The 26647-nt window shown below is 51.0% G+C and overlaps 1 protein-coding gene across 4 annotated transcripts in view; it reads right to left on the minus strand.

Moving 5' to 3' along the window:
- Positions 1 to 26647, minus strand: part of PRRC2C (proline rich coiled-coil 2C) — a 344519-nt gene that overhangs the window by 222940 nt on the left and 94932 nt on the right. For all 4 annotated transcript variants that reach the window (XM_075322243.1, XM_075322246.1, XM_075322244.1 and 1 more), the window contains exons 9-10: positions 6564 to 6654; positions 1420 to 1573 (exon numbers count right to left, since the gene is read on the minus strand). In XM_075322243.1, the coding sequence (XP_075178358.1) occupies positions 1420 to 1573; positions 6564 to 6654 (245 nt within the window). The remainder of the gene's footprint in view (positions 1 to 1419; positions 1574 to 6563; positions 6655 to 26647) is intronic.

The raw sequence follows: 26647 nt of genomic DNA on the forward strand, positions 1-26647 counted from the left end.
CGGACAATCACTGTCATACATGATGCTGCAACCTCAGGTCTAGTGCCTGTAAAATGAGAAAATAAGGCAGAGGTACAGGCCTAAGGAAGGAGGTACGTGCTCTAACATATGCCATTAACACCTTTTTGAGTGGGTTACAGTTTATGTGCTTTTGGTCTGGCTTTCCCAGGAGTACCATCATGACAGGCACACGGGGTCTTCAGTAGATCCCAATCATTGTTTGCATATGTGTATGTAGAGTAGTGCGGGCTAATGTACCCCCCTCTTGTGATCTTCTCTGGGATACAGCTGCTTCTTAGTGAGGTCACCGCTCATCAGATTCTCCAGCTCACTCAAAGTCTCTTTTACAATACAAGTTTATGGAGCCTTGTTCTGACGCACAATAGGAATACATTGCAAAAGCCACTTATAGAGCATCTAAAGAGCGGTGAAGTCACTAAGTAGAAGAACGCAACAGCACCGGGGATACCGGAGAAGATGGTGGTAGGTGAATATACACTAAGGTCCAGGGCATTTTTTGATGCTTCTTGGTGCAGTTTTTTGCCCAAATCTGCATGTCTATCATTATCCCAGCAAAGTATATGAAAAATCAGAAATGCTGAGCGCACTTTGCTTCTTTTTTCCTTGCAGTTTTTGGTGCAGAAAAAAGCAGCAGGTCAAGTGTTGGTCTGTTTTTTCCTGCATTTTTAGCTCTTCCAGCCATTGACTGCACAAATAAAAACAAAAAAAAAGAAACACAAAACCACACAACATGCGTTTTTTTTGGACACAAGGTGAGTTTTTTGTTGTAAAAAATTTCTGCACCAAAAACTTAGGGTACGCCCATACCCTAACACTACAGTACATGCACAAGAAGGAACTGCCAGTAATACCCAGTCCTGGCCGCGGTTACCTGCACTGAACTCCGGAGCTCTCAGCTGAGCTACGGAATGCAACCCGGCCTGTCCGCAGCTGAATGCAGGTTACCGCAGCCAGGACTGGTATTACTGGAAACCACCGGTAATACTATTCCTGGCCACGGTTACCTGCATTGAACTTCGGAGCTCTCACCTGAGCTGCGGAGTGCAGCCTGGACTGTACAGCTGTCATGGACTAAACTGTGATAGGCGGGGAATCAGTCCTGCAAGCCGCTGTTCAGTCCAGGCTGCACTCCGGAGCTCAGTGCAGGTAACCGCGGCCAGGCGTGGTATTGCTGGCAGTTCCTCCGGTAGCCAGTCCGACGCTGTATGTATGCATGTATGTATACACATACATATATTCGGTGAGTATGGGTCAAATATGTACTGTGTTCCGAACAATAGATAAGCTTTATGAAAAGCACTTCATGATCCACAGGAACAAATTTTACAAGTGTCCACTAACTCGAACACTATCACTACACAAATACATAAGACTTATACAGAAGCGGAGCCGGCCTACCTGTGCATCGGGAGGTGGACCTTTCCCAAGGAGAGATTTCGGCCCAGTCGGGTCTTGTGACGTGTTGGCGGACCGCTCATCTAGTTCTTTGCAGATTTCTGAATTATCAGTGGGTTTTGATTGAACCTGCTCTGTTTTTGAGATGCGATCATCCCTATGTACAAAAGTTGCACATACGCTTTAATACAAGTATTCTACTAATTATTACTGATATTACAAATACACTGAACCACGTCAGACATTCCGTTCCTATCTCCTCCATACAGAACTGATTGCTTAGCATGCAATCATCTTTTTCATACCTATATGCATTTACATTGTTTTTATGAACAAGTTATGGATCAAAAACCATCACCCACATTAATGCTAACATATAAGCAAAATCGCACATTAATGAGAACCCTTCATGTGTACAAGGAGCACACCTCACACAACAAGTTTTTTAACAAGTTTTGAGAATGTGGGGACATTGTTAGAACCGTACAAACACACATCTGTATTAGGAGAATTTTTGGCCCAATACTATGGTGTAATAGCACAATGTGTCTGCATCATTGGGACGCTGAAAATACTTTCTGCATTTACTGCAATCGCAGCTTTGGGAAAACATCTTTGGGTCAAAATTTGGCACTAAAACACAATCCATACACTTCAATTCCATAGGAGTACATCATAAAAACATGGACGATCTTTCAATGGTGCAAACAGCGGTGTTTTCATGTTCCAGCACCGCAGTGGTTAACAGTGGATGAAGTCTCTTGCTGCTTGCTAAAAACGACTCAATGAGGAAAAAATAAATAAAAAGGAATGACGGATCATAAAAGTGATCCTTTATTAGATATATCTACTTTGCTTTTTTATGCATAAGTATTAACAAAATAGGGAATCTGTCACCAGGTTTTTGCCACCTAATCTGAGAGCAGCAAAACAAAGAGGCAGAGATCCTGACTCCAGCAATGTGTCACTTACTGGGCTGCTTAGTATTGGTTTGATACAATTACTGATTAATCAGCAGGAGATTATCATTACAGGACTACTTGGTGTGCTGTAGGTAGTCCAGCATATTCATGAGCTGTGTATAACTGCTAGATCTGCAGCAGAGAAAACATTGATTTTATCAAAATGACAGCAAACAGCTCAGTAAGTGACACATCGCAGGAATCAGGGTCTCTGTCTCTACATTATGCTGCTCTCAGATGGGGGGGCAAAGACCTTGTGACAGATTCCCTTCAAACAACTACACTACCAAAAAGACAGTCTCACCATAGAAGGCCTTATTTGAATGGGTGCGTTCTACCCCTTGCTTTACTGCCTTTGTTCCGGATGTAGATTTGGGGGGGGCCATAGTTTACACTTGGACAGTTACACAGGGATACAGTATGTTCACGCTAGTCTTAAAAGGGGAAGTCTGGTGATAGGTGAGAATATATCGATCAATAGGGTACAGTCAGGTGTGATCTGCATCGATCGGCAGAACAGGGGCTCTATCACTGACAATCACTATTATCTGTATTAGAATGGAGCGGCAGTGAAAATGATGGACTGTCACTCCAGTTATTCCCTATAGGTGTGGCGAGCGCTGCGCTCTTTTCTGGCAGCCCAACAGAGGAGAATGGAGCGGATGTCGGGTATGCACACTGCTGCCCCATTCTGACAGGGAGAAACGTGACCCTTTGCAAATAAACATTCCCCGTTCTGGCGATCAATGTGGTCACAGCAGTCAGACCCACAACAATAAAGCCGCGTGTCCACAGCGTTTTGTTTTTTTTTTTTAACAAGAAACCAAAAGCATGTCTTGGCAGGAAAAAAGCTGCTTTTTTGTGTGCTTTTTCTCATGCCTCTTAGGCTGGTTTCACACTACGTTTATTTAACATCCGTCCTTAACGTTATTTTAGCGGAAATACGGATCCTGCTTTTACAGCAAATAACGTATGCAAACGCATCTGTTATTTTGCAGGATCCTGCACTGGATGTTTAGGGGCGGGCACTGGAGTCATGTGATCGGGAGTGAGGGGAACTAGACTGGGAGCCGGCTTCTGACAGCTGCAGACGCTGGTAACCAAGGTAAACATCGGCCTTGGATACCCGATATTTATCTTGGTTACGAGTGTCTGCAGCTGCTAGGAGCAGGGCTGCCTGCACACGTTACCAACGTAAACATCGGGTAACTAAGAGAAGTGGTTACGCGATATTTACCTTGGTTACGAGTGTCCGCAGCTCTCAGGTGGGAGAGAGAGGGAGGGGAGGAAGGGGGAAAGACAGAGATAGAGATAGAGAGGGTGAGGGAGGGAGGAGGAGAGAGAGACAGATCACGCGAGACTGGTTCTGGGCATGCTCAGTACTTTCTGGGCATGCTCAGTACAAAAGCAGGATCCTGTCTATCAGCACGCCAGCGTTCACCTGCGTTCGCGTGCTGTTTAGTCAGGATCCAGCAATTTGCAGTATTTGGACGCAGCTCAAAAACGCTACAAGTAGCGTTTTTGAAACATGTTAAAAAACTGCAAGTCGCTGGATCCTCACTATAACGCACGCAAACGCAGGTGAACGCATGTTAACGCGAGTCCATTGCAAATGCATTGAAATGAAAACGCATTTGCACTGGATCCGCTTTTCCGCTAAAAAAACGTTATGGACGGATGTTAAATAAACGTAGTGTGAAACCAGCCTTATCTATTGAGATAGCAGGAAAAAAAAAAAAAAAAGCAGAAACAATCAACATGTCGCTTCTTTTTTAGCAACAAAAAACAGCAAGGAAAAAAGAAGCAGTGTGTGCACAGCAAGTCAGGATTCTCATAGACTTTGCTGGGATACGTTATTGATTAAAAAACAAGCAAGGAAAAAAAAAAGCCCTGTGGGCACAAGGCCTTAAAAGGGAACCGGTCACTACTTTTTTGGCTATAAACTGTGGCCATCACCAGTGGGCTCTTATATACAGTATTCTAACCTGCTGTATATAAGAGCCCAGGCCGCTGTGACAACATAAAAAACACTTTATAATACTTACCCAACGGTCGTGCAGTTGGTCATATGGGTGTCTCCGTTTTCTGGTGCCAGCGCCTCCTCTTTCGGCCATCTTCGCCCTTCTTCTGACTCCTGTGTGCATGATGCGTCTACGTCATACACACTCGCCGGTCCCGCGCAGGCGCACTACAATACTTTGATCTGCCCTGCTCAGGACCTGAATGCCGGCGAATGTGGGTTACATCGGACGCGTCATGCACCGCAGCTAGAGAAGAAGGAGGACGAAGATGGCCGAAAGAGGAGGTGCCGGCATCGGCACCGGAGACGCCCATCTGGACAACCGAGCGACTGTTAGGTGAGTATTATAAAGTATTTATGTTCTCACAGCGGCCTGGGCTCTTATATACAGCATGTTAGAATACTGTATATAAGAGCCCACTGGTGGTGGCCACAGCTTATAGCCAAAAAAGTGGTGACAGGTTCCCTGTAACGTCATCACCTATTATGTGGAGAGGTGCTAACGTGTTTTCACTGTATTAATTCTTTAAAGAGCTGGATGATTCGTCAAACATTTGCGAAGTAAAAAAACCGAACAGGACTGCAACATTGTAGCCCCTTCCTTTAACATTTAATGCAGCAAGGTCAAGCTGCTGCATAGGAACCGACGGTGTCAACATTTAGGCTATGTTTTCCGCGGATTTATCTGGATTTTTCAGATAAATCCACAAGTATAAGCAAGTACAGACACTCCCCATGTTATCCTATGGTATATGGGGAGTGCTGTATCAATGCTGCGGATTTCCTGCAGCTGCACGTAACTGCATGTCAATTATTCACGAGGAAATACCTGCGGATGTCTCGCCTTTCCACTATGGAGATATAGGCCGGGACGTCCGCAGGTATTTCCGCACTTGTCCGCAGGTTTACCGCAACAAAAATGCTCGAAAACCGCAGCAATGGATATCTGCGGATTTCGGGGAGCTGCTGCGGGAAACCTGCAGACGTACCTGTGGTATATCCATGGGTACATTGTCCCGTGGGCACACGGCCTTAGTTTTGCCCTTCAATTACAAAAATACATGCAACATTCATGTAAATCTGGGAATGAATGCTTCATATTGTGTAAAATCTCCCCCTCAGTGAGGAATCTTAAAGTATCCTAAAGTGCTCTATATAACAGAATAGTCCAACAACGAATGCCCATATACCCAAAGTCCAACAAAAGCACAAATCCACTGTAAAACTGTAGGGATTGGATTTTCTTTGCATAATTCATGCTGCACCATTTTTTGGCTCCATATGGTTTAGCGACGATTCACATTGAGCCTAGTTATTATATTTTGAGAGGTAGATGCTCACATTTCTACTAAACCCCTATACACTAGCCAAGATCAATATTTTACCAAATGTTTAGATCTTTAAAGAGAATCTGTCAGCAGGTTTTTGTCATTTAATCTGAGAACAGGAGGATGAAGGGCCAGAGACCCCCCCGATTCCAGCAATGTGTCACTAACTGGGCTGGTTTCAATAAAATCAGCATTTTATCAGCAGGAGATCATCACTAGGGGACTAAGTGTCTTGTATCATGTAGTCGTCCTGCTGTGTAACCCCGCCTCCACCATGGATTGGTAGAATGCTGATGCGGGATTATACAGAGGATTGATAAATCTCACTAGTTAAAGCAGAGATCCTATGAAAACTGCATCAACAATTAGTGAAACATTGTTGCAATCAAGATCTGTGTCCCTACACCATGCTGCTCTCAGATTGTCTGCAGGTTTTTGCTATGTAGATTCCCTTTAAATTAGCTATTAATGATATCTCTCTCCAGCACAAAGGCGTTCGATCACATTGCTGCTGAGTACATGAATGCTACTTTGAAGTGTTCACAATTACAATGTACATTAATCTAGATTATGACTTAAGTGATTGAGTTGGGATCTGTCATTAGTTGGCAACGTCTGTTAACGTGTACGATTAATGTAAAAGAATATTCAACCCACGTGTTAAAGTCACAAAACAAAATACAGGGGAGAACAATTAAGAGTAAAAAAGCCATATTTTAATTCGAAGTACAAAAGGAGGTAAACACATACAGTTGACAAAAATATTGCAAATCGCACTACATTACACAAGATTGGATACATGAATAGAGCACAAGAAACAAAAAGAGGGTAGATTACCAGCTCTCCGCTTTCTCTTTCTGACATGGAGATTGCTCATCGTCATCACTGAAGTTCAGCTGCTCCGTATAATCCACTTCACTCTGGGCACCTGGAAGTGGGGGACAAACACACATCAGGCGGGACCATCTGAATCAGTGACGGGACCTAGTGCTGCACAAGACCCCAAGCCCTAAAGGGGCCCAAATCTGACCTCTGCCGGCCGGCGAATGGCTACACGACAAACAAAATCATGCAGCAGCTTTCCATCTTGGTGACGTGCACAGTCACAGTGTAAAGCCTCATTCATCTGATTTATACCGTCCGAGTCTGGACCCAACTCGGGTCTACAGAGCCAAAACTGAGCAACCACATTTAGGCCTGTAAGGCTGTAAGTTTTGGGTGATCCCTGGCCGCTCTGGATATTGTGTACATTATGGGTGATCCCTGGCCGCTCTGGATACTGTGTACATTATGGGTGATCCCTGGCCGCTCTGGATACTGTGTACATTATGGGTGATCCCTGGCCATTCTAGATATTGTGTACATTATGGGTGATCCCTGGCCATTCTAGATATTGTGTACATTATGGGTGATCCCTGGCCATTCTAGATATTGTGTACATTATGGGTGATCCCTGGCCATTCTGGATACTGTGTACATTATGGGTGATCCCTGGCCGCTCTGGATACTGTGTACATTATGGGTGATCCCTGGCCATTCTAGATATTGTGTACATTATGGGTGATCCCTGGACGTTCTGGATACTGTGTACATTATGGGTGATCCCTGGCCATTGTGGATACTGTGTACATTATGGGTGATCCCTGGCCGCTCTGGATACTGTGTACATTTTGGGTGATCCCTGGTTGTTCTGGATACTGTGTACATTATGGGTGATCGCTGGCTGTTCTCGATACTATGTACATTATGGGTGATCCCTGGCCGTTCTTGATATTGTGTACATTATGGGTGATCCCTGGCCATTCTGTATACTGTGTACATTATGGGTGATCCCTGGCCATTCTGGATACGATGTACATTATATGGGTGATCCCTGGCCGTTCTGGATACTGTGTACATTATAGGTGATCCCTGGCCGCTCTGGATACGGTGTACATTTTGGGTGATCCCTGGCTGTTTTGGATACTATGTACATTATGGGTGATCGCTGGCTGTTCTGGATACTATGTACATTATGGGTGATCATTGACTGTTCTTGATATTGTGTAAATTATGGGTGATCCCTGGCCGCTCTGGATACTGTGTACATTTTGGGTGATCCCTGGCCGTTCTAGATACTGTGTACATTATGGGTGATCCCTGGCCATTCTGGATATTGTGTACATTATGGGTGATCCCTGGCCGTTCTGGATACTGTGTACATTATGGGTGATCCCTGGCCGTTCTGGATACTGTGTACATTATGGGTGATCCCTGGCCATTCTGGATACTGTGTACATTATGGGTGATCCCTGGCCGTTCTGGATACTGTGTACATTATGGGTGATCCCTGGCTGTTCTGGATACTGTGTACATTATGGGTGATCCCTGGCCGTTCTGGATACTGTGTACATTATGGGTGATCCCTGGCCATTCTGGATACTGTGTACATTATGGGTGATCCCTGGCCGTTCTGGATACTATGTACATTTTGGGTGATCCCTGGCCGCTCTGGATACTATGTACATTTTGGGTGATTGCTGGCTGTTCTGGATACTATGTACATTATGGGTGATCACTGGCCGTTCTGGATATTGTGCACATTATGGGTGATCACTGGCTGCTCTGGATATTGTGCACATTATGGGTGATCCCTGGCCGTTCTGGATATTTGCTCAGATATGTTAAAAAGGTTTAAATTGTCCTTAGATATTCCACAAGCCACTTATCCTAGATCTTCACAACCATGATAATGAAAAGATGGTATAGACCCCCTATTTTGGCTTCTTCATGTTGCTGTGAATTGGAGTGTGCCTACCTCGGTATTAGTAACCATAGCCTCTGTGTGTGATTTTATCTGCTTTTCATTAATGTTTTTGCCTGGACTTGAAAGACAACAAGGACTCTTGATATGGGTTGCAAACTTGTGTATCAAATATCTCATATTCCGCACTCACGGTGGACTCAGTGTGGTTTATGATGCTGGGAACGCCTGCTATTTATGTGGGAGCCATCTAACATCCTAGTATAGGCATCACAAATGTGCGATTATTGGGCATAGTGCACTCCACCCTATAAAACCTGACCTATGTGCACAAATAATCCCAAACAGCCAAATCCTTATGAATGATCCATGGCTGAGTATTGGCGATTTATAAATATAATGCACAAGAGTGCACCCAACCGCATTACATTACTGCATTAAGCCGAATTCACACTTATTTCTCGTATGTATATAAACAGACAAGTCTGTCAGTATGGTGAATTAGTTTTTCAACAATTTCACAGGACCGTAAATAAAGAAGGGAATTTTGTTTACTTACCGTAAATTCCTTTTCTTCTAGCTCCTATTGGGAGACCCAGACAATTGGGTGTATAGCTTCTGCCTCCGGAGGCCACACAAAGTATTACACTTTAAAAAGTGTAACCCCTCCCCTCTGCCTATACACCCCCCCGTGCATCTCGGGCCCATCAGTTTTGGTGCCAAAGCAGGAAGGAGGAAACGTATAAATTGGTCTAAGGTAAACTCAATCCGAAGGATGTTCGGAGAACTGAAACCCTGAACCAAAAGAACAATTCAACATGAACAACATGTGTACACAAAAGAACAACAGCCCGAAGGGAACAGGGGCGGGTGCTGGGTCTCCCAATAGGAGCTAGAAGAAAAGGAATGTACGGTAAGTAAACAAAATTCCCTTCTTTGTCGCTCCATTGGGAGACCCAGACAATTGGGACGTCCAAAAGCAGTCCCTGGGTGGGTAAAAGAATACCTCGATAAAAAGAGCCGTAAAACGGCCCCCTCTTACAGGTGGGCAACCGCCGCCTGAAGGACTCGCCTACCTAGGCTGGCATCTGCCGAAGCATAGGCATGCACCTGATAGTGTTTCGTGAAAGTGTGCAGACTCGACCAGGTAGCCGCCTGACACACCTGCTGAGCCGTAGCCTGGTGCCGCAATGCCCAGGACGCACCTACGGCTCTGGTAGAATGGGCTTTCAGCCGTGAAGGAATCGGAAGCCCAGAAGAACGGTAGGCTTCAAGAATCGGTTCCTTGATCCACCGAGCCAAGGTTGACTTGGAAGCCTGCGACCCCTTACGCTGGCCAGCGACAAGGACAAAGAGCGCATCAGAACGGCGCAGGGGCGCCGTGCGAGAAATGTAGAGCCTGAGTGCTCTCACGAGATCTAACAAGTGCAAATCCTTTTCACATTGGTGAACTGGATGAGGGCAAAGAAGGGAATTTTGTTTACTTACCGTAAATTCCTTTTCTTCTAGCTCTAATTGGGAGACCCAGACAATTGGGTGTATAGCTACTGCCTCCGGAGGCCACACAAAGTATTACACTTAAAAGTGTAAGGCCCCTCCCCTTCTGCCTATACACCCCCCGTGGGATCACGGGCTCCTCAGTTTTAGTGCAAAAGCAAGAAGGAGGAAAGCCAATAAACTGGTTTAAGCAAATTCAATCCGAAGGAATATCGGAGAACTGAAACCATTCAACATGAACAACATGTGTATACAAAAAAACAGGGGCGGGTGCTGGGTCTCCCAATTAGAGCTAGAAGAAAAGGAATTTACGGTAAGTAAACAAAATTCCCTTCTTCTTTGTCGCTCTATTGGGAGACCCAGACAATTGGGATGTCCAAAAGCAATCCCTGGGTGGGTAAAATAATACCTCGTAATAGAGCCGTAAAACGGCCCCTTTCTACAGGTGGGCAACCGCCGACTGAAGGACTCGTCTGCCTATGCTGGCATCCGCCGAAGCATAGGTATGCACCTGACAGTGTTTCGTGAAAGTGTGGAGGCTGGACCAGGTAGCCGCCTGACACACCTGCTGAGCCGTAGCCTGGTGCCTCAAGCCCAGGACGCATCCACCGCTCTGGTAGAATGGACCTTCAGCCCTGAGGGAACCGTAAGCCCAGCAGAACGATAAGCTAGAGAATTGGTTCCTTGAACCACCGAGCCAGTCTTGATTTGGAAGCCTGTGACCCTTTACGCTGGCTAGCGACAAGGACAAGAGTGCTTCCGAGCGGCGCAGGGACGCCGTACGATCGATGAAGAGTCTGAGTGCTCTCACCAGATCTAATCACGTGCAAATCCTTTTCACATTGGTGAACTGGATGAAGAAATACAGAGGGTACGGATACCCTGATTGAGATGAAAGGGGGGATTCCACCTTGGGGAGAAATTCCGGAACCGGACGCAGAACCCCTTGACCTGGTGAGACACCGGGAAGGGGACTTTGCACGACAATGCTGCCCCGACAGACACTCTCCGAAGTGAAGTGACTGCCCCTAGGAAAACCACTTTCTGCGAAAGGCGTGAGAGAGAAAAATCCCTCATAGGCTCGAATGGTGGTTTCTGCAGAACCATCAGCACCCTGTTCAAATCACAGGGTTCTAACAGTCGTTTGTAAGGAAGGACTAAGCGGCAAACCCCCTGCAGGAACGTGCGTACCTGAGGTAGTCTTGCTAGGCGCTTCTGAAAAAAATACAGAGAGCGCTGAGATTTGTCCGTTAAGGGAACCGAGCGACAAACCTTTTTCCAACCGAATTGCAGGAAGGAAAGAAAGTAGGCAAGGCAATTGGCCAGGGAGAAACTCCCTGAGCAGAGGACCAAGATAAGAATATCTTCCACGTTCTGTGGTAGATCTTGGCAGATGTGTGTTTTCTGTCCTGTCTCATAGTGGTAATGACCCCTTGAGATAACCCTGCAGATGCTAGGATCCAGGACTCAATGGCCACTCCATCAGGTTGAGGGTCGCAGAATTCTGAAGGAAAAAACGACCCTTGAGACAGCAAGTCTGGTCGGTCTGATAGTTCCCCCGGTTGGCCTACCGTGAGATGCCACAGATCCGGGTACCACGACCTCGTTGGCCATTTTGGAGCGACGGGGATGGCGCGGCGGCAGTCGGACCTGATCTTGCGTAACACTCTGGGCAACAGTGCCAGAGGTGGGAACGCATAAGGGAGTTGAAACTGCGACCAATCCTGAACAAAGGCGTCTGCCGCCAGAGCTCTGTGATCGTGAGACCGCGCCATGAATGCCGGGACCTTGTTGTTGTGCTGAGACGCTATTAGGTCGACGTCCGGCATCCCCCAGCGGCAACAGATCTCCTGAAACACGTCCGGGTGAAGGGACCATTCCCCTGCATCCATGCCCTGGCGACTGAGAAAGTCTGCTTCCCAGTTTTCTACGCTCGGGATGTGAACTGCGGATATGGTGGGTGCTGTGGCTTCCACCCACAGCAGAATCCGCCGGACTTCCTGGAAGGCTTGCCGACTGCGTGTCCCACCTTGGTGGTTGATGTAAGCCACCGCTGTGGAGTTGTCCGACTGAATTCGGATCTGCCTGCCTTCCAGCCACTGTTGGAACGCTTTTAGGGCAAGATACACTGCCCTGATCTCCAGAACATTGATCTGAAGTGAGGACTCTTGCTGAGTCCACGTACCCTGAGCCCTGTGGTGGAGAAAGATCGCTCCCCACCCTGACAGACTCGCGTCCGTCGTGACCACCGCCCAGGATGGGGTTAGGCAAGATTTCCCTTTCGATAATGAGGTGGGAAGAAGCCACCACCGAAGGGAAGCTTTGGTTGCTTGAGAGAGGGAGACGTTCCTGTCTATGGACGTCGGCATCCTGTCCCACTTGCGTAGGATGTCCCATTGAAGAGGACGCAGGTGAAACTGCGCGAAAGGGACTGCTTCCATTGCTGCCACCATCTTCCCCAGGAAGTGCATGAGGCGCCTCAAGGGGTGTGACCGACCTTGAAGGAGTGATTGTACCCCTGTCTGTAGCGACCGCTGTTTGTCCAGCGGAAGCTTCACTATCGCTGGAAGAGTAAGAAACTCCATGCCAAGATATGTCAGCGATTGGACCGGTGTCAGATTTGACATTGGAAAATTGATGATCCACCCGAAACTCTGGAGAATCTCCAGAGTAACGTTGAGGCTGTGTTGGCATGCCTCTTGAGAGGGTGCCTTGACCAGCAGATCGTCTAAGTAGGGTATCACTGAGTGACCCTGAGAGTGGAGGACCGCAACTACTGTAGCCATGACCTTGGTGAAAACCCTTGGGGCTGTCGCCAGGCAGAACGGCAGTGCCGCGAACTGAAGGTGTTCGTCTCCTATGGCGAAGCGCAAGAAGCGCTGATGCTCTGGAGCAATTGGTACGTGGAGATAAGCATCCTGATATCGATCGATGCTAGGAAATCTCCTTGGGACATTGAGGCGATGACGGAGCGGAGGGATTCCATCCTGAACCGCCTGGTCCTTACGTGTTTGTTGAACAGTTTTAGGTCCAAAACAGGACAGAAGGACCCGTCCTTCTTTGGAACCACAAACAGGTTGGAGTAGAAACCGTGTCCCTGTTGCTGAAGAGGAACCGGGACCACCACTCCTTCTGCCTTCAGAATGCCCACCGCCTGCAGCAGAGCCATGGCTCGCTCGGGAGGCGGAGATGTTCTGAAGAATCGAGTCGGAAGACGAGAGCTGAACTCTATCCTGTAACCGTGAGACAAAATGTCTCTCATCCAACGGTCTTTTACTTGTGGCAGCCAGGTGTCGCAAAAGCGGGAGAGCCTACCACCGAGCGAGGATGCGGTGTGAGGAGGCCGTAAGACATGAGGAAGCCGCCTTGGTAGCGGCGCCTCCGGCGGTCTTTTTAGGGCGTGATTTAGACCGCCACGCGTCGGAGTTCCTCTGATCCTTCTGAGGCCTTTTGGACGAGGAGAATTGGACCTGCCTGCGCCCCGCAAGGACCGAAACCTCGACTGTCCCCTCCTCTGTTGGGGTATGATCGGTTTAGCCTGAGGAAAGGATGTTTGATGATTCATCCAGTCGCTCACCAAACAAGCGGTCGCCAGAGAATGGCAAACTGGTTAGGCACTTTTTGGAAGCAGAATCTGCCTTCCATTCCCGCAACCACAAGGCTCTGCGTATTACCACTGAATCGTCGGACGCAACCGCCTTCCGGCTCGCCGAGTCCAGGACAGCATGAATGGCGTATGACGCAAACGCTGACGTTTGAGATGTTAAAGACGCAGCCTGCGACGCAGACATACGTGTGACTGCCTCAATTTGCGCTTGAGCCGCTGAGACCGCTTGGAGCGCCCAGACGGCTGCGAAAGCTGGAGCAAAGACACGGCAATAGCTTCATAGATGGATTTCAACCAGAGCTCCATCTGTCTGTCAGTGGCATCTTTGAGTGAAGCCATATCTTCCACTGCAACTAAGGATTTAGCCGCTGGAGATAGGAGGTCCACATTGGAACACTGAACCCAGCCCTTGACAACGTCAAAAGGGAAGAGATAACGTGTATCCTTAAGGCGTTTGGAAAAAACGATATCTGGACAAGCCTGGTGGTTCTGGACTGCCTCCCTGAAGTCAGAGTGATCCAGAAAGCGTACTCAATGTACGCTTGGGGAACCTGAAACGGAACTTCTCCTGCTGAGAAGCGGACTCCTCAGGCGTAGGAGCTGAGGGAGAAATAACCAACATATGATTGATGGACGCCGTAAGATCGTTCACTACGGTGTCACAATCAGGTATATCCAGGTAGAGAACGTTCTCAGGATCAGAATCCTGATCAGATACCTCCGCCTTATCATAGAGAGAGTCCCCATGCTGAGACCCTGAATGATGCGGTGACGTCGAGGGATGCTCCCAGCGAGGTCGCTTAGGGGGTCTGGGACTGCGGTCCGAGTCAGACCCCTCACCCTGGGATCCCTGGGACACTCCAGGAGCACCTTGTTGCACCAACTGGGGGGGGGGGGACCAGGGGCAATGAATCAACAGAGCCCATGGTCTGAGGGACCGGTCTGGACTGCAAGGCTTCTAGTATCTTAGCCATAGTCTCAGAAAGTCTGAAGTAAATACTGCAAACTCCGTCCCCATCACCTGGACCATTAGCAGAGACTCCGGCTGAGTAAGCTCCACAAGGGCCGAGCATTGCATACAATTGGGGTCCGTGGAACCTGCCGGCAGTATAGCCGTACATGCTGTACAGGCTGCATAGAAAACCTGTGCTTCTGCACCCTTGTTTTTCACAGACGATATGCTGTTATCTCCCCCGAACAATCAAGGAGGGTATATAGCCAAAATACAAAAGTGCGACCGAACAGTGCAATGTATAGCGTACAAGCATATATCTATATGTGCATTTCGGCACTAGTGGGGTCAGCACCACAGGTGCTGGTTACCGCCCGCTCACAGCAGTTGTGTGACCACCAGAATCCCTGCCAGAGTCTTCCCAAACTTGTCTCTTTTCTCAGTCACAGAAAAAACTGACATGAATGGCTGCCGGCGTCCTGTGTAGAGGAGGAGGCCGTGGGCGTGCCCCAGAAAGTGCGGGAATCCGGTTTCACACGGTGTACAGTGAGAGGGGTGGAGTATGCAAAGCATGCTCCATCTCTCAGCGCTGCCGTGCTGTGCAGCGTCACGCCCTTACCCTGACTGGCAGGCCAGTGGGCGGTAACGAAGTGAGAGTAGGCCGCAAAAGCCGGGGACTAGAGTGATAAGCGCGGCCCGGCATATAAGCCCTGGTCGGCGCGGAAGTCCCCGGCGCACCACAAGTCCCAGCCGCGCCGGAGATAAAAATGGCAGCGGCGGTTAGCGCGGCAGTCCCCCAATACTCTAACACACCCAGCACGCTGTAGTGTGCGATGGCACCAGTGCGGGCAGCGCCGCCATCCCTGGCGCACTAACACACCCAGCAGTGCTGCCGTGTGTCTGTGCGCGGTCCCCTTTATGGGGACACAGAGTACCTCAACGTAGCAGGGCCATGTCCCTGAGGATACTCAGCTCCATGTCCAGCAGATTCCCAGGGGCTGTGGATGGAGCACGGCCTCAGTGCCTGGAGACCGATAAGATCCCACTTCACCCAGAGCCCTAAGGGGATGGGGAAGGAAAGCAGCATGTGGGCTCCAGCCTCCGTACCCGCAATGGGTACCTCAACCTTAACAAACACCGCCGACAAAAGTGGGGTGAGAAGGGAGCATGCTGGGGGCCCTAGTATGGGCCCTCTTTTCTTCCATCCGACATAGTCAGCAGCTGCTGCTGACTAAACAGTGGAGCTATGCGTGGATGTCTGACCTCCTTCGCACAAAGCATGAAAACTGAGGAGCCCGTGATCCCACGGGGGGTGTATAGGCAGAAGGGGAGGGGCCTTACACTTTTAAGTGTAATACTTTGTGTGGCCTCCGGAGGCAGTAGCTATACACCCAATTGTCTGGGTCTCCCAATAGAGCGACAAAGAAAGGAAGGTAAGGAGATATCCTGATTGAGATGAAAAGGGGATACCACCTTAGGGAGAAATTCCGGGACCGGACGCAGAACCACCTTATCCTGGTGAAACACCAGGAAGGGGGCTTTACATGACAGCGCTGCTAGCTCAGACACTCTCCGAAGAGATGTGACTGCCACTAGGAAGACCACCTTCTGCGAAAGGCGTGATAGAGAGACATCCCGCATCGGCTCGAAAGGTGGTTTCTGAAGAGCCGTTAGCACCCTGTTAAGATCCCAGGGTTCTAGCGGACGCTTGTAAGGTGGGACTATGTGGCAAACCCCCTGCAGGAACGTGCGGACCTGCGGAAGCCTGGCTAGACGCTTTTGAAAAAACACAGAAAGCGCCGATACTTGTCCCTTGAGAGAGCCAAGAGACAAACCCTTGTCCATTCCGGATTGAAGGAAAGACAGAAAAGTGGGCAAGGCAAACGGCCAGGGAGTAAAACCCTGATCAGAGCACCAGGATAAGAAGATCCTCCACGTCCTGTGGTAGATCTTGGCGGACGTTGGTTTCCTGGCCTGTCTCATAGTGGCAATGACCTCTTGAGATAACCCTGAAGACGCTAGGATCCAGGACTCAATGGCCACACAGTCAGGTTGAGGGCCGCAGAATTCAGATGGAAAAATGGCCCTTGAGACAGCAAGTCTGGTCGGTCTGGTAGTGCCCACGGTTGACCCACCGTGAGATGCCACAGATCCGGGTACCACGACCTCCTCGGCCAGTCTGGGGCGATGAGGATGGCGCGGCGGCAGTCGGACCTGATCTTGCGTAACACTCTGGGCAGCAGTGCCAGAGGAGGAAATACATAAGGCAGTCGAAACTGCGACCAATCCTGAACTAATGCGTCTGCCGCCAGAGCTCTGTGATCTTGAGACCGTGCCATGAATGCTGGGACTTTGTTGTTGTGCCGAGACGCGATTAGGTCGACGTCCGGCGTTCCCCAGCGGCAACAGATCTCTTGAAACACGTCCGGGTGAAGAGACCATTCCCCTGCGTCCATGCCCTGGCGACTGAGAAAGTCTGCTTCCCAGTTTTCTACGCCCGGGATGTGAACTGCGGAGATGGTGGAGGCTGTGGCTTCCGCCCACAGCAGAATCCGCCAAACTTCTTGGAAGGCTTGACGACTGCGTGTGCCGCCTTGGTGGTTGATGTACGCAACCGCCGTGGCGTTGTCCGACTGAATTCGGATCTGCCTGCCCTCCAGCCACAGCTGGAACGCCTTTAGGGCTAGATACACTGCCCTTATCTCCAGATCATTGATCTGAAGGGAGGACTCTGTCGGAGTCCAGGTTCCCTGAGCCCTGTGGTGGAGGAAGACCGCTCCCCACCCTGACAGACTCGCGTCCGTCGTGACCACAGCCCAGGATGGGGGCAGGAAGGATTTTCCCTTCGACAAAGAAGTGGGAAGAAGCCACCACTGAAGAGAGGTTTTGGCTGCCCGAGAAAGGGAGACGTTCCTGTCGAGGGACGTCGACCTCCTGTCCCATTTGCGGAGAATGTCCCATTGAAGTGGACGCAGATGAAACTGCGCAAAGGGAACTGCCTCCATTGCTGCCACCATCTTCCCTAGGAAGTGCATGAGGCGCCTCAAGGGGTGCGACTGTGCTCGAAGGAGAGATTGCACCCCTGTCTGTAGTGAACGCTGCTTGTCCAGCGGTAGCTTCACTATCGCTGAGAGAGTATGAAACTCCATCCCGAGGTAAGTTAGCGATTGGGTCGGTGTCAATTTTGACTTTGGGAAATTGATCATCCACCCGAACCTCTGGAGAGTCTCCAGAGCAGTGTTCAGGCTGTGTTGGCATGCCACCCGGGAGGGTGCCTTGACTAGAAGATCGTCTAAGTAAGGGATCACCGAGTGTCCCTGAGAGTGTAGGACCGCCACCACTGTTGCCATGACCTTGGTGAAGACCCGTGGGGCTGTCGCCAGGCCGAAAGGCAGTGCCACGAACTGAAGGTGTTCGTCTCCGATGGCGAAACGCAGGAAGCGCTGATGCTCTGGTGCAATCGGCACGTGGAGATAAGCATCCCTGATGTCGATTGATGCTAGGAAATCTCCTTGGGACATCGAGGCGATGACGGAGCGGAGAGATTCCATCCGGAACCGTCTGGTTTTCACGTGTCTGTTGAGCAGTTTGAGGTCCAGAACGGGACGGAATGATCAAGTTTGAGTAAAAACCGCGGCCACATTCTTGAAGGGGAACGGGGATCACCACTCCTTCTGCCTTCAGAGTGTCCACCACCTGAAAAAGTGCATCGGCTCGCTTGGGGGGCGGGGATGTTCTGAAGAAACGAGTCGGAGGACGAGAGCTGAGCTCTATCCTGTAACCGTGAGACAGAATGTCTCTCACCCATCGGTCTTGGACATGTGGCCACCAGGCGTCGCAAAAGCGGGAGAGCCTGCCACCGACCGAGGATGCGGTTTGGGGAGGCCGAAAGTCATGAGGCCGCCTTGGGGGCGGTTCCTCCGGCGGTCTTTTTAGGACGTGACTTAGACCGCCATGAATCAGAGTTCCTCTGGCCCTTCTGTGGCCTGTTGGACGTGGAGAAATGGGACCTGTCTGAGGGCCGAAAGGACCGAAACCTCTGTTGTATCTTTCGTTGCTGAGGTCTGTTTGGTTTGGACTGGGGTAAGGACGAGTCCTTTCCCTTGGATTGTTTAATAATTTCATCCAATTGCTCGCCAAACAGGCGGTCGCCAGAAAATGGCAAGCCGGTTAAGAACTTCTTGGAAGCAGAGTCTGCCTTCCATTCGCGTAGCCACATGGCCCTGCGGACTGCCACCGAATTGGCGGATGCTACCACTGTACGGCTCGCAGAGTCCAGGACGGCGTTCATGGCGTAGGACGAAAACGCCGACGCCTGAGAAGTCAAAGACACAACCTGCGGAGTAGAGGCACGTGTGACTGCATTAATCTCAGACAGACAAGCTGAGATAGCTTGGAGTGCCCACACGGCTGCGAATGCCGGAGCAAACGACGCGCCTATGGCTTCATAGATGGATTTCATCAGGAGCTCTATTTGCCTGTCAGTGGCATCCTTGAGCGATGAACCATCTGCCACTGCTACTATGGATCTAGCCGCCAGTCTAGAGACTGGAGGATCCACCTTGGGACACTGAGCCCAACCCTTAACTACGTCAGGGGGGGAAGGGGTAACGTGTGTCATTAAGGCGCTTAGTAAAGCGCTTGTCCGGAAATGCTCGGTGCTTCTGGACCGCATCTCTGAAGTTGGAGTGATCGAAAAACGCACTCCGTGTACGTTTGGGAAACCTAAACTGGTGTTTCTCCTGCTGTGAAGCCGACTCCTCTATCGGTGGAGTTGGAGAAGAAAGTTCTAGCACCTGGTTGATGGACGCTATAAGGTCATTTACTATTGCGTCTCCTTCAGGTGTCTCAAGATTGAGGGCAACGTCAGGATCAGAGCCCTGATCTGCGACCTCCGCTTCATCCTCCAGAGAGTCCTCATGCTGAGACCCTGAGCAGTGTGATGAAGTCGATGGAAGTTCCCAGCGAGCCCGCTTAGCCGGTCTGGGACTGCGGTCCGTGTCGGAGTCCTCACCGTGGGACCTAGCACTTTGCTGCGCCGACCGAGGGGGGCCTGGGGGCAATGATTCAACAGTGCCCGGGGCCTGTGTTACCGGTCTGGAGTGCAAGGCTTCTAGTATCTTAGCAGACCATCTGTCCATAGACTGAGCCATGGATTGTGAAAGTGACTCAGAAAGTTTCTCAGCCAACACTGCAAACTCTGTCCCTGCCACCTGGACAGTGGAAGCCGGTGGTTCTACCTGAGCCGAGGGTCCCACCAGTGCCTGAGGCTCCGGCTGAGTGAGTGCCACAGGGGCCGAGCATTGCACACAATGAGGGTAGGTGGAACCTGCAGGTAACATAGCCGCACATGAGGTACAGGTTGCAAAATAAGCCTGTGCCTTGGCACCCTTGCTTTTTGCGGACGACATGCTGTTGTCTCCTCTTAGAGCAATCAGTGAGGGTATATAGCCAAAAGCAAATAATGCGGCCGAACAGAGCAAATGTATACAATATATAGATATATATATACACTTCGGCACCCAGGGGGACCAGCACCTAGTAACCGGTGCGGCTTACCGACCGCCCTCAGCGGTTGTGTGTCCACCAGATTCCCTGCCTGGGCCTCCCAGAGCTGTGGAGCTCGGTCTGAAGTTCTCCACCGGCAGAAGTGCTGATAGCAATGGCTGCCAGCGTTCTCAGAGGAGGAGGGAGCCGTGGGCGTGACTCATAAAGTGCGGGAATCTGGTGCCCCACAGTGCTCAGTGAGGGGGGAGGAGGATACCTAAGTATGCTCCAGCCCTCACCGCTGATGTCCAGTCTAGCGCCCCGCCCTTACCCCTGACTGGCAGGCCCGGGGGCGGGAGTATATGGTACTAGGCCGCAGAAGCCGGGGACTAAATTTAGTAACGCGGCCGGCAAACAGGCGCGGTCGGCGCGGTAGTCCCGGCGACACAAAAAACACAGCAGCCGCTGCAGCGTCTGTTACACAGGCGCTCTATGCGCCGTCCCCAAGGGGACACAGAGTACCTCTGAGAAGCAGGGCCTGTCCCTGATGATACCCGGTCTCCTGTCCGTCAGATTCCCCCAGGGGCTGCGGAGGGAGCCCGGTCCCAGTGCATGGTGACCGGTTAGGATCCCACTTCTCCCAGAGCCTCTAAGGGATGGGGAAGGAAAACGGCATGTGGCTCCAGCCTTTGTACCCGCAATGGGTACCTCAACCTTAACAGCACCGCCGACAATAGTGGGGTGAGAAGGGAGCATGCCGGGAGCCCTATTAGGGGCCCTCTTTTCTTCCATCCGATAAAGTCAGCAGCTGCTGCTGACTAAAATGTGGAGCTTGCGTGAATGTGTGCCTCCTTCAACACAAAGCAAAAAACTGATGGGCCCGTGATGCACGGGAGGGTGTATAGGCAGAGGGGAGGGGTTACACTTTTTAAAGTGTAATACTTTGTGTGGCCTTCGGAGGCAGAAGCTATACACCCAATTGTCTGGGTCTCCCAATGGAGCGACAAAGAAGAAGGGAATTTTGTTACTTACCGTAAATTCCTTTTCTTCTAGCTCTTATTGGGAGACCCAGACGATTGGGGTATAGCTACTGCCCTCTGGAGGCCACACAAAGCACTACATTAAAAGTGCAAGGCCCCTCCCCCTCTGGCTATACCCCCCCGTGGTATCACGGGTTCTCCAGTTTTAGTGCCAAAGCAAGAAGGAGGAAGCCAATAACTGGTTTAAACAAATTAACTCCGAATAACATCGGAGAACTGAAAAACCGTTCAACATGAACAACATGTGTACCCGCAAACAACAAAAAAACATCCCGAAGGACAACAGGGCGGGTGCTGGGTCTCCCAATAAGAGCTAGAAGAAAAGGAATTTACGGTAAGTAACAAAATTCCCTTCTTCTTCAGCGCTCTATTGGGAGACCCAGACGATTGGGACGTCCAAAAGCTGTCCCTGGGTGGGTAAATAAATACCTCATGTTAGAGCTGCAAAACAGCCCTCCCCTACGGGGGTGTCACTGCCGCCTGCAGGACTCTTCTACCTAAGCTGGCATCCGCCGAAGCATAGGTATGCACCTGATAATGCTTGGTGAAAGTGTGCAGACTGGACCAGGTAGCTGCCTGGCACACCTGTTGAGCCGAAGCCTGGTGACGTAATGCCCAGGACGCACCCACGGCTCTGGTGGAGTGGGCTTTTAGCCCCGAAGGAACCGGAAGCCCCGCAGAACGGTAGGCCTCTAGAATTGGTTCTTTGATCCATCGAGCCAGGGTGGCTTTAGAAGCCTGCAACCCCTTGCGCGGACCAGCGACAAGGACGAAAAGTGCATCGGCACGGCGTATGGGCGCCGTGCGGGAAATGTAGATTCTGAGTGCTCTCACCAGATCTAGCAAACGTAAGGCCTTTTCATACCGGTGAACCGGATGAGGGCAAAAAGAAGGCAAGGAAATATCCTGATTAAGATGAAAAGAGGATACGACCTTAGGGAGAAACTCCGGAATGGGGCGCAGCACAACCTTGTCCTGGTGGAACACCAGGAAGGGAGCCTTAGATGACAGAGCTGCCAGCTCAGACACTCGCCGAAGCGATGTGATTGCAACAAGAAACGCCACTTTCTGCGACAGCCGAGAAAAGGAAACTTCCTTCAGAGGCTCGAAGGGCGGCTTCTGGAGAGCAACTAGTACCCTGTTCAGATCCCATGGATCTAACGGTCGCTTGTACGGGGGCACAATATGACAGACCCCCTGCAGGAACGTGCGCACCTTAGGAAGACGTGCTAGACGCTTCTGAAAAAACACGGATAGTGCCGAAACTTGCCCTTTAAGGGAACTGAGCGACAAGCCCTTCTCTAACCCCGATTGCAGGAAGGAAAGAAACTTGGGCAATGCAAATGGCCAGGGAGACACTCCCTGAGCAGAGCACCAGGACAAGAAAATCTTCCACGTTCTGTGGTAGATCTTAGCCGAATTCGACTTTCTAGCTTGTCTCATTGTGGCAATGACTCCCTGAGATAATCCAGCAGATGCTAGGATCCAGGACTCAATGGCCACACAGTCAGGTTCAGGGCCGCAGAATTCTGATGGAAAAACGGCCCTTGGGACAGTAAGTCTGGTCGGTCTGGCAGTGACCACGGTCGACCGATCGTGAGATGCCACAGATCCGGATACCACGACCTCCTCGGCCAGTCTGGAGCGACGAGTATGACGCGGCTGCACTCGGATCTGATCTTGCGTAGCACTCTGGGCAAGAGCGCCAGAGGCGGAAACACGTATGGGAGCTGAAACTGCGACCAATCTTGAACCAAGGCGTCTGCCGCCAGAGCTCTTTGATCGCGCGACCTCGCCATGAATGCCGGGACCTTGTTGTTGTGCCGGGATGCCATTAGGTCGACGTCCGGCACTCCCCAGCGGCGACAGATTTCCTGAAACACGTCCGGGTGAAGGGACCATTCCCCTGCGTCCATGCCCTGGCGACTGAGGAAGTCTGCTTCCCAGTTTTCTACGCCTGGGATGTGAACCGCGGATATGGTGGATGCTCTGTCCTCCACCCACATTAGAATGCGCCGGACTTCTTGGAAGGCTTGCCGACTGCGCGTCCCTCCTTGGTGGTTGATGTATGCCACCGCTGTGGAGTTGTCCGATTGGATTCGGATCTGCTTTCCTTCCAGCCACTGTTGGAAGGCCAGTAGAGCAAGATACACTGCTCTGATCTCCAGAACATTGATCTGAAGGGTGGACTCCTGCGGAGTCCACGTCCCCTGAGCCCTGTGGTGGAGAAATACTGCTCCCCACCCTGACAGACTCGCATCTGTCGTGACTACTGCCCAGGATGGGGGCAGGAAGGATCTTCCCTGAGACAATGATGTGGGAAGGAGCCACCATTGTAGAGAGTCTTTGGCCGTCTGGGAAAGCGAGACTTTCCTGTCCAGGGACGTTGACTTCCCGTCCCATTGGCGGAGAATGTCCCATTGAAGTGGGCGCAGATGAAACTGCGCAAAGGGAACTGCTTCCATGGCTGCCACCATCTTCCCTAGGAAATGCATGAGGCGCCGCAAGGGATGCAACTGGCCCTGCAGGAGAGATTGCACCCCTGTCTGTAGTGACCGCTGCTTGTCCAGCGGAAGCTTCACTATCGCTGCTAGAGTATGAAACTCCATGCCAAGATACGTTAGTGACTGAGTCGGTGATAGGATCGACTTTGGAAAGTTGATGATCCATCCGAAAGACTGTAGAGTCTCCAGCGTAGCATTCAGACTGAGTTGGCATGCCTCCTGAGAGGGAGCTTTGACCAATAAGTCGTCTAGGTAAGGAATCACCGAGTGACCCTGAGAGTGCAAGACTGCTACCACCGCCGCCATGACCTTGGTGAAGACCCGTGGGGCTGTCGCCAGACCAAATGGAAGAGCTACGAACTGAAAATGGTCGTCTCCTATCACAAAACGTAGAAAACGTTGATGTTCTGTAGCAATTGGCACGTGGAGATAAGCATCCTTGATGTCTATTGAGGCAAGGAAGTCTCCTCTGGACATTGAGGCAATGACAGAGCGGAGGGTTTCCATCCGGAACCTCCTGGCGTGCACATGTTTGTTGAGCCGTTTTAGGTCCAGAACAGGACGGAACGAGCCGTCCTTTTTTGGAACCACAAAGAGATTGGAGTAAAACCCTTGCCCTTGTTCCTGAGGAGGGACTGGGATAACCACTCCTTCCGCTTTTAGGGAATCCACCGCCTGCAGCAGAGCATCTGCTCGGTCTGGCCGTGGGGAGGTTCTGAAGAACCGAGCTGGAGGACGAGAATTGAACTCGATTCTGTACCCGCGAGACAAAATGTCCGTCACCCACCGGTCTTTGACCTGTGACATCCAAATGCCGGAAAAGCGGGAGAGCCTGCCCCCGACCGGCGATGCGGAGGGGGGGGGCTGGAAGTCATGAGGTAGCCGCTTTGGAAGCGGTACCTCCATTTGCTTTCTTGGGGCGTGTGTGAGTCCGCCACGAATCTGAGTTTCTTTGCGTCCTCTGAGTCCCTTTGGACGAGGTAAATGGTGTCTTGCCCGAACCTCGAAAGGACTGAAACCTCTGCTGCCACTTTTTCTGCTGAGGTTTGGGTGTTCTGGGTTGTGGTAAAGAGGAGTCTTTACCCTTGGACTGTTTAATGATGTCAGCCAATGGCTCGCCAAACAGTCTCTCTCTAGACAAAGGCAAACTGGTTAAACATTTTTTGGAACCAGCATCTGCTTTCCAGTCCTTTAACCACAAGGCTCTGCGCAAAACAACCGAATTGGCGGACGCCATTGAGGTGCGACTGGTAGATTCTAGGACCGCATTGATAGCGTAAGACGCAAACGCCGACATCTGCGTGGTAAGGTGCGCCACTTGCGGCACTGCTGGATGCATGATAGCATCCACTTTTGCTAAGCCAGCTGAAATAGCCTGGAGTGCCCATACGGCTGCGAATGCCGGAGCAAACGACGCGCCTATAGCTTCATAGACAGATTTTAACCAAAGGTCCATCTGTCTGTCATTGGCATCTTTAAGTGAAGCGCCATCCTCCACTGCAACTATGGATCTAGCTGCAAGTTTGGAAATCGGGGGGTCTACCTTTGGACACTGTGTCCAGCGCTTGACCACCTCAGGGGGGAAAGGGAAACGCGTATCTTTAGATCGTTTAGAGAAACGCCTTTCTGGGTGAGCGTCGTGCTTCTGGATTGATTCTCTGAAGTCAGAGTGATCTAACAAAGCACTCAATTTACGCTTGGGATAAAGGAAACGAAACTTTTCCTGCTCCGCAGCCGCCTCTTCTGCTGAAGGGGCTGGGGGAGAAATATCCAACAGCCTATTGATGGCTGAGATAAGGTCGTCTACCATGGCATCCCCATCCGGGGTATCCAGGTTGAGAGGGGTTCCAGGAGTGGATTCCTGATCACTCTCATCAGACACATCACAGGGAGACTGATTGCGCTGAGACCCTGAGCAGTGTGAAGACGTCGAGGGTCTTTCCCAGCGAGCTCGCTTAGGGTGGCTGGGGCCATCATCTGAGTCATAATCCTCGGCCTGTGAAGCCGGGGACCCCCCTGTGGGCTGGATACATTCCAAGTAAGGGGGACCTGAGGACAGAGGCCTCGCCGTGCCCAGAGACTGAGCCCCATGCATAGATTGCAAGGTCTCAAGGATTTTTGCCATAGATACAGACATATTATCTGCAAAAACTGCAAAGTCCGTCCCTGTCACCGGGGCAGAACTTACAAGCGTCTCAGCCTGGGTCGCCACCTCTCCTGACTCCAGCTGGCGAAGCAGCACCGGGTCGGAGCATTGCACACAATGGGGGTCATCAGAGCCTGCTGGTAGATTAGCCCCACATGCAGCACACGCAGTATACACAGCCCTTTTTGCCTTGGCCGCCTTGCGTTTTGAGGATGACATGTTGCTGCTTCCACAGAGCGATCTGGGATATGCAGCCAGAAGCGCACCTCACAGTGCAAGAAATACAATATCTATATAACTGTATCCAGTACACTGATACACAGTGAGGCACTAGAGGGACCAGCACAGAAAAATCGCTTACCGCCCGCTTAAAAAGCGGGTGTGTGGTCGCCAGATAGCCCCTAGTCCAGGTCTCCCAGAGCCTTGCGTCCTTCCTCCAGCCAGGCATGCATGTAATGGCTGCCGGCGTCTCGAGAGAGGAAGGGGGGCGGGCCCTGGGCGTTCCTGGCCAAGAGCGGGAAGCCTGCTTCCCTCTGTGCATAGTGTGAGGGCTGGAGCATGTAAATCAGGCTCCAGCCCTCGTCGCTGCTTGCGAACAGCGTCTCTCCCCTACCCTGAATGACAGGGTGGGGGCGGGAACGAAACGGAGCTGCCGGCGTCCTAGGCCCAAAAAGCCGGGGACTAAAGTTATAACCGCCGCCGCCGTAAAAGCGCGGACGGCGGATCCCCGGCGCACCACAAGTCACAGCAGCGCCGCCCGGTCCAGAGGGGGTCGGCGCTGCGTTCCCAAACCAAACAATCCCCCAGTAATCTGTAGGGACACCAACTCCACGTTGCGGTCCCCGGCGCACTATAACACCCAGCCAGCCCGGAGTGTGTCTGTGCCTGCCGGGGACACAGAGTACCTGTAAGATGCAGGGCCCTGTCCCTGATCGTACTCCTGCT

The sequence above is a fragment of the Anomaloglossus baeobatrachus genome, chromosome 8 (assembly GCF_048569485.1).
Source record: "Anomaloglossus baeobatrachus isolate aAnoBae1 chromosome 8, aAnoBae1.hap1, whole genome shotgun sequence".
Classification (NCBI taxonomy): Eukaryota; Metazoa; Chordata; class Amphibia; order Anura; family Aromobatidae; genus Anomaloglossus; species Anomaloglossus baeobatrachus.